The sequence below is a fragment of the Dendrobates tinctorius genome, unplaced genomic scaffold (genome assembly GCF_039654945.1).
Source record: "Dendrobates tinctorius isolate UK_male_01 unplaced genomic scaffold, ASM3965494v1 ptg000065l, whole genome shotgun sequence".
In the NCBI taxonomy this organism is placed as follows: Eukaryota; Metazoa; Chordata; class Amphibia; order Anura; family Dendrobatidae; genus Dendrobates; species Dendrobates tinctorius.
Window position 1 is genome coordinate 33,132,846 of NW_027361733.1, and position 8,854 is coordinate 33,141,699.

An 8,854-nucleotide genomic window follows, 5' to 3' on the forward strand; every position below is an offset into this window, starting at 1 on the left:
AGTGATGGGGTGAAGGCAATGATGGGGAGACAGCAGTGATGGGGTGAAGGCAATGATGGGGAGAGGGGAGTGATGGGGTGAAGGCAATGATGGGGAGAAGGGAGTGATGGGTGAAGGCAATGATGGGGAGAGGGGAGTGATGGGGTGAAGGCAATGATGGGGAGAAGGGAGTGATGGGGTGAAGGCAATGATGGGGAGAGGGGAGTGATGGGGTGAAGGCAATGATGGGGAGACAGCAGTGATGGGGTGAAGGCAATGATGGGGAGAGGGGAGTGATGGGGTGAAGGCAATGATGGGGAGAAGGCAATGATGGGGAGAGGGGAGTGATGGGGTGAAGGCAATGATGGGGAGAAGGGAGTGATGGGGAGAAGGGAGTGATGGGGTGAAGGCAATGATGGGGAGAAGGGGGTGATGGAGCACTTATTCAAAACCTATGGTGAGTTGAGTCACATTATAAATGTTATTTAATTATAAGTATGCACTGCTACACTACAACCGTGTCCATAGCCCCGCCCCCTTATGACCAAAGCCCCACCCCTGCCACACCTCCATCCCCGCCCTGCCGGGCCATGGAAGAATGGTCTTGCTTGAAACCGGTCCCTGGTGCAAAAAAGGTTGGGGACCACTGCCTTAGACAATCAAATTTGCTTCGCCTTTACATAGCAGCAGTATGCGGTAATCTGAGAAAACAGTAACTTTTTTGGCGACTACGAAATTGCACACAAGTGACAGGCATGTACATGCATAATGTTGTGCACCCCCATAAATGTAAGTTATGTATACTAGTGTGAACTTGGTGGTGCAATAATTGTTCACAATATGTCACTGTGGAGCCCGGTCTTAGAAGAGACATACTGTACGTAAGGCAGGTTCATACTGCGTTACAGCAGCCCGTTCAACGCATAGCATAACACGATCGCGTTATGCTATACCGCTAGCACTGATACATCATCTGCGCTAGCGGTGACGGAGCCTCAGACGCTGCAGCCCGCGTCTGAGGGTCCGTCACTGAATGACGGCACATCGCTGGCGCATGCCGATTATGGCATGCGTTAGTGATGCACCCGATAATGGGGGTTAATGGCAGCGCTAACGGACTGCGTTACACCGCGTTATCCCGCGGTGTAACGTAGTTCGTCTAACAGACTGCCATAACGCAGTGTGACCCCAGCCTAAATAATGTATCCAACATATGGAAGCATAGCACAGTGGTGACGTGTACTATCAAGGATAAATCAGCTTTTTGTGTTAAATGTATTTTTTTTTATTTTTATTTTGGGCTATATCTTTTGTCTTTATCACAATTGCTATAAAAAATAAAAAAAATAGACATCTTGCAGTTTTCACACTAGGGCTGTTTTAGACTAACTTTGTGTTGTTTCAGGATCTAATACATGTATATTAGCCACAATGAACAGACTCTGACTCTAGCTTTTATATTGAAGCATCTAATGTGCGGGTGCAATGGTCATTGTGGAGGGAGGTGTAGCAAGATCAGCTGTGACATCGCCTATGTGATTGGTGGATCCTGTGTTATCAACTGTGTACAGAGGTGTCACCTGTTGTTGTAATCCTGCCTGTGCTGATAAGCAGCCTGCTGAAAACTCTCCTGAAAGGACAGGATGTAGGAGCCTAAAATAGCCACAGTGGCCAGCGTGAAAATGAAATTTGGAAGATTACTAATTTTGTATTTTTATTACGGATTGTAATATGAAAAAAATGACAAAACATTTAAAAAAATACATATTAAGCAAAAACTTGAATTAAACAATAAGCCATTTTCTGACAGTACATTCCTTTCAGGGGAATGTGAGTGTGCTGCTTTTTGTAGCTATTTTAGGTCTCATGAGGCTACGCCGATTCTTCAAGGGTATGTAGATGGGATTGTTTTTGTAGGGAGGTAAGTGGTTACCCTGGCATCATCAGGGTGAGCCGCTTCGGAGGGGCATGTGGCTGCTACATTTATTTAATAAGGACATGTAATATCTGTCTGAAATGCGTAAGGTAGCCTTGCCTGTCATGGTGGCTTATTAATGATTTTAAAACCTTCCTAATAAATGTGAGTTTTATCTTTTTTCACTAATTTTGGTGCTGGAGACCCCCTCTTTTTTCCTTTGGATTTGGATTTATAGCTCCAGTTGAACCGCACTGGACATCTCCTGGCATCAGACCGCTTATGGACTATATGGACACTGATGTATGGTAGGCTGAATATTTTTTTCTTTTTTTGCTATTTAATAGTATGGCCTGTTTCTAAGTGGCATTTAGCTTCAAAATTAAATGAAATAGGATTCCTCACATGGTTCTCCCCTCTCCTACTGTATCCTCACCCATCCCTGTAGACTGTGAGCCCTCGCGGGCAGGGTCCCCTCTCCTTAAGTACTTGTGCGTCCCTTGTCTTACACATGTTTATTATACTTGTCTATATTTCCCCTTTTCACATGTAAAGCGCCATGGAATAAATGGCGCTATATAAATGCATAATAATAATAATAATAATGGTTGTCAAGATCTAATCATGTCCCATCTAGTCCAGAGGGAGTGGGATAACTGAATGGGGGCATCATACAGTGTGCGGTGGACTTTAGGGGGCATCATACTGTGTGTAGTGGGAATTATGGGGCATCATGCTGTGTGTTTGACAGGCCTTATGAGGTCATTATACTGTGCATGGTGGACACTATGGGGGTATCATGCTCTGTGTAGTGGGCATTTTCGGGGTATCATGCTGTGCATGGTGGCATTATGGGGGTATCATGCTGTGCGTGGTGAGAATTATGGGGGCATCATGCTGTGTGTAGTGGGCATTTTCGGGGTATCATGCTGTGCATGGTGGGTATTATGGGAATCATGCTGTGTGTGGTGGGCATTATGGGAATCATGGTGTGTGTGGTGGGCATTATGGGAGCATCTTACTGTGCGTGTGCAATGGTTGTCAAGATTGAATGATTTTGCATCCAATGATCTTCCAGAGTGAGTGGGATAACTGAATGGCAGCATCATACAGTGTGCGGTGGACATTAGGGAGGCATCATGCTGTTTGTTGTGGTCATTATGGGGGCATCATGCTGTGCCTGGTGGGCACTATGGGGCATCATACTATGCATGGTGGGCACTAAGAGGGAATCATGCTGTGTGTAACGGGAATTATGGGGGTATCATGCTGTGCATGGGAGACATTATGGGGGTATCATGCTGTGTGCAGTAGGCATTTTGGGGGTAACATGCCGTGTATGGGGGACATTATAGGGGTAATAATAATAATAAATTTTATTTCTATAGTGCCGACATATTCCACAGCACTTTACATTTCAGAGGGGATTTGTACAGACAATAGACATTACAGCATAACAATAATCACATAGATTATAACAAATACCAAGAGGAAAGAGGGCCCTGCTCGCAAGCTTACAGTCTATAAGGGGAGACACGAAAGGTGGGTGGTAACAATTGCCCTGATTGTATGGACCAGCCATGATGTTAAGTGTGTAACAGTACAGACACAGAGGGCTAATGGATGCATAAAGCATGTGGGAACATGATGCGGGGAACCTGGTTATAGTAAAACTTTTGGCTGTGCCACACAGGGATAGATTAGGTTAATGTGCTGAGGCGGTAGGCCAGTCTGAATAAATGCGTTTTCAGGGCACGCTTAAAATTGTGGGGATTGGGGACTAATCGTATTGACCTGGGAAGTGCATTCCAAAGAATTGGCGCAGCACGTGTAAAGTCTTGGAGACGGGAGTGGGAGGTTCTGATTATTGAGGATGCTAACCTCAGGTCATCAGCAGAACGGAGGGCGCGGGTAGGGTGGTAGACTGAAACAAGGGAGGAGATGTAGGGTGGTGCTGAGCCATGAAGAGCTTTGTGGGTGAGGGCAATAAGTTTGTACTGGATTCTGGAGTGGATGGGTAGCCAGTGTAATGACTGGCACAAGGTAGAGGCATCGGTGTAACGATTGGTGAGGAATATGATCCTGGCTGCAGCATTCAAGACAGATTGGAGAGGGGAGGGTTTGGTAAGAGGGAGACCGATTAGAAGAGAGTTACAATAGTCCAGACGAGAATGAATAAGAGAAACAGTAAGAGTTTTTGCAGAGGCAAAAGTAAGAAAATCATGCTGTGTGTGGTGGGCATTATGGGGGTATCATGCTGTGTCGGGATGGCATTATCAGGGTATCATGCTGTGTCTGGTAGACACTGTGGGGGCCATGAAAGGGGAATTGTCCTGTATAAGAACAGTAATGGACTTCAGTAATATTTTTGGGTGGGCACATGTACAGAACTGAGTGATGTTAGAGAAATTACTTAGCATAAAGTAAAAATTGCCGCAGAGCCATTCGCGCCGCACAGTGTGTCCCTCACTTTCAAAGCTGTGAGGCATGTACAGGAAGAGATCTGTGTAACATTTTGTAATTGCCAGTTAAGCAATTGCACTGCATATTTTTTACTCCAGATTTCCGTCTCCTCATCTGTAAGGGATACAGTCTCAGATGGTGGTGTAGCAGGATCTCCTGCCCTGGCGCAGAGGGCAGTGAGTAGAGAGGTGGGATTAGGACACTAGAGGCTCTGTGTAGACTGGACCCTCCTAGCAGGCAGCAGGGAAGAGAGGGGGCGCACAGAGCATCCTTTATACTCCCTGTATAAACACTCCTTCTCTCCAGCATACAGGAATTCCATTAACCACTTATCTGCCACAGCATCCCACCTCACAATGAAAAGCCATTTATATCCCGACTCTCCTGCGGCAAAGACAGAGTTAATCCCCCATTGCTTCTGTGCTTTCCAATCTGCCCCGTTACTCACATCTATTCCATCCTTGCCCGGTGTTCCAGGGGGTCCCTGTGGACCGGGAGGTCCTGGTGGTCCAGCTCTCTGTGAAAAGGATAGACAAACAGTCAGTGGAGTATATAGAAGGGGTAGTGTGGACAGGTGAGCCGGGGTCAAATATATGGGTTGGGTGCAGGGATATCAATGGGCACATAAGGATAGAGTGCAAGCTCTTGGGTGACAAAAATGCAAGTGGTAAAGAGGAATAATCGCTATGTGCTGTGAATACAATATGGCCATACGTGTCACATGATGATAACCACAAAGATGTAACCGCCTCAGAGCGACTGATATCCTGGAAAGGTGGTGCGACATTCCCCATATATATGAGCATCACCCAGTCATTAACCCTCTCCTAGAAGTCAGTGTCACACAGTACTAAGTATACAGTCAGCACTAGGTACAGCCGGTACTGAGTATACAGTAAGCACTGTGAGTATATACTCTAAGCTACATATATATATATATATATATATATATATATATACACATTTACAGGGTTGTCCCTTTTCTTCATGACTTCAGCAGGATATATCAGCTTCTGGGCCAGATCCTGACTGATAACCGCCGATTCTGGTCTAATCAGTGCTTGGAGTTTATCACAATTTCTGTGGTTTTCTCCTCTTGATTTTTGAGGATCGATCATAGGTTCTCAATGGGATTGAGATCTGGGGAGTTTCCTGGTTAGTGACCCAAAATGTCAATGTTTTCTTCACCAAGCCAATTAATTATCACTTTGCCGTCTGGCATGGTCTCCAGCTATGCTGGAAAAAGCATTGTCCATCCCCAAATTGCTCCTGGATCATTGGGAGAAGTTGCTCTTGAAGGATTTGTAGATGCCATCTTTAATCATGTCGTGTTCTTCTCTCTGATGAAGAACCCCTTAAGACAGTTTGGGACATCTGGAAGAATGATTGTCCGGAGAAAAAAAGGTGAGTCCTGTGTGATGCCAGCAGTAGAGCATCCTGAGACCACTCGTGTGGCGGCTTCTCATCCATGGAGGGGGCTCACTCACACTTTGTCCCAAGAACACGGTAATGAATGAAGAATGAGATCTAACATCCTCCAACAGCAACTTCTCCCAATGATCAAGGAGCAATTTGGTGATGATCAATGTTTTTCCAGCAGGATGGAGACCATGTCACAAGGCAAAAGTGATAATTAAGTGGCTCAGTGAACAAAACATTGACATCTTAGATCCATGGCCAGGGAACTCCCCAGATTTCAAGCCCATTGAGAGCCTTTGATCAATCCTCAGTAGGCAAGAGGACAAACAAAATCCAGAATTTGTGATAAATTCCAAGCACTGATAAGACATGAATGGGCGGTCATCAGTCAGGATTTGGCCCAGAAGCCGATATCCAGCTGCCAGGGTGAAGGGCAGAAGACAACATTGTTAATATTGAGTCTTTCCATAAACTTGATATATTTGTGTCTAAAAGTTTTAAAAGTTATGAAGAGCTGATAATTGGACTTCAATGACCATAGGAACAACCGACTAAAAGATCTAAAGACACTGAAGCAACAAACGTGAAAACCGAGATTTGTGTCAGTCTCAAAACGTTTGACCATGACTGTATGTCATCCTTTGGAAGCCACTATACATTTTTGGGCCCTATGTGACCAGTGGGCCCCAGACTGCCATACTGCACTGTATGTTAGTTAAATCTATAGGTTATTGTCCACTCCATGAACTTTCTGGCTGGTGGTTACTGGGCTACAAGTAGGGCCCCATAAATTAGCAGTCCTATGAATAAGACAATAGGGCACTTGAAGCTTGTCAGATCCTGGAAAAGCCTTGTTCCAACCACTATAAGGATATATTGGATACTCAATTTAATGTTTGCTATATCATTGAAGCCAAAATAACTAATACACCTACAACTAATAATTAATATATAACTAATAGAGCTACAATTATAACTGACCAACATATGGGGCTTATATAACTGACAATTATACAGAAAAAACATAACAAACTAATGAAAAAACGAATAAAAGACACCAATATAATCTGCTAATATAACTGACTAATACAACTGACTACTGTAATCGAAAAATGTAAAAAGACTATTATAATCTACCCATATAACAATTGTTAAAAACGATTAACGTAAGACTAATATAACTGATAATAAAGGTAAACTAATAAAGCAAACTAAAATAGCGGAAAAGCATCAAAAACTATTATAATCTAATCTATTATAATAACAAACGAAAACAAACAGATAAAAGACACCAATATAATCTGCTAATATAATAGACTGAGATAATCGAAATCCTTGTCCTTTGAGCTTGCAATCTACTGCAGGTCTGGATGTCGCATACTAATAACCTAGCCTAGCGTGTATCTTGCGGATTCCAGGCGATGTCGCAGGGGATTCAGAAATTCCAGAATACACTAATAAGAGTGTGTACAGCACAAATGGTGCAGTGTCTGCGCGGACAGGAAAGCACAGGGCGCCGTGTGTACGACCTGTTTACACAGGAGACGGGCCACGACTATTGAGGAGCAGCCTGTAGGCAAGGACATAAAAGGGGCTTTGTTATCAGTACAGGGGTTATTCTTCCAGTTGTGACATTCTTGGAACTGACATGATCAAAGGTAGAGATGTAGCAGACTGGAGTTTGTCATTTAACATCATCTATAATTATGCACAGAACTGCATGTAAACCTAGCGCATTCAATAAACTATTGACGGTCAAACATTGCAGCTCCCAAAAGTATAAATGACAAACTCAGCTCTGCTACATCCATACATATATCCAGCATCCTTGTGTTTCATCAAAAAGTTCCATGTTGTACATACATTAGACTTACTGAAATATAGCAGAGCTGAAGTTGCAAATTTGGGGTCTGCATTACATGCCCATACCAGTACAGGAGTAGCAGAGCTGAGTTTGCCAAATTTGGTACAATTGTTTATCATGATATTGCAATGTATTATCTGCACGGAAAGTTGGCACCGGTAAATGATCAATTGCGCTTTCCAACATCTGGAATTCTTTAAAGTAAAATGCAGCAGATTTATCCTTGTACATTGTGCCCAGACATTAGCTGATATATGGGCATTTTTTACCAAGTGACAAACTCAGCTCCATAATAGCCGAATATATATATATATATTTATATACTTATGTGTGTGTGTGTGTAATATCTAAGATTTCTCAAGCAGCTTTCCAATTAGCAGATCATTGGTCTAGAATCCTGTAGTGAAACTACAACACCCAGCATGTCCTGGCACCCACAGGTCGTGGTTTCCTAACAGCCCAAGGTTGCAGACCATTGATGTAGATGATAATGGACAGACACTGGTGCTGAATTCACATGTTCCTGGCAGATTTAACAGGAGGCTGTGGCATCCTTGAATGCTGGCACGGCTGACAGTGCCAAGGAAGGCGATGTCACCATACAATCCAATGGATCTCCAAGATCCTAGAATACAACGGGCAACAAACGCAGATGGACTAGATTTTGTCGGGCTCCAGAGAATAGATTTATCTTACCTGCCCTTGTGACGCCACTAGGTGGAATATTAAAAGGAACCCAATAGCAGGGAACCTTGCCATGGTCACCAGAGAACCTTCGCCCCACCGTTGGCACTAAACAGTCCTAATGTTTCCCCCCTTCGCTGGTCTGGAGCCCCTGCGTGAGGGGTGTCTGGCTCCAGATAAAGTTCGGTCTGCTGGTCCCAGAGATGTGCAGAGGCAGGGGGCTTCAGAGTGCTGGAGGTGGAGAGACTGTGGGCAAAGGGAGGAGGAAAACTTGAAACCCACCTATGAATGGGTCATTGATGATTGGCAGCTCCATTTCCTGGAATACCTGGAATAACTGGAGAAATGGAGAGAGGTGGGAACCTGGGAGGATGCAGCGCCCACCTCCCTACAGTTCTCAGACACATATGGGACCCTCAGCTGAGCATCTCCGCCCCTCATACCTACTGACTTTTATGCCCAAATCATCCATAAGCTCCACCCAAAAGCCTAAAATAGAAACATTGCTATAAAGAGGAACATGCAACTCA

The 8,854-nt window shown here is 44.2% G+C and overlaps 1 protein-coding gene across 1 annotated transcript in view; it reads right to left on the bottom strand.

The window, feature by feature from the left end:
- COL9A3 (collagen type IX alpha 3 chain) overlaps positions 1-8,511 on the bottom strand; it is a 73,626-nt gene extending 65,115 nt beyond the window's left edge. Inside the window, exons 1-2 of the mRNA XM_073580923.1 lie at positions 8,337-8,511; positions 4,806-4,874 (exon numbers count right to left, since the gene is read on the bottom strand). Coding sequence (XP_073437024.1) covers positions 4,806-4,874; positions 8,337-8,399 — 132 coding nt within the window. The 5' untranslated portion in view covers positions 8,400-8,511. The remainder of the gene's footprint in view (positions 1-4,805; positions 4,875-8,336) is intronic.
- Between the last annotated feature and the right edge of the window lie 343 nt (positions 8,512-8,854).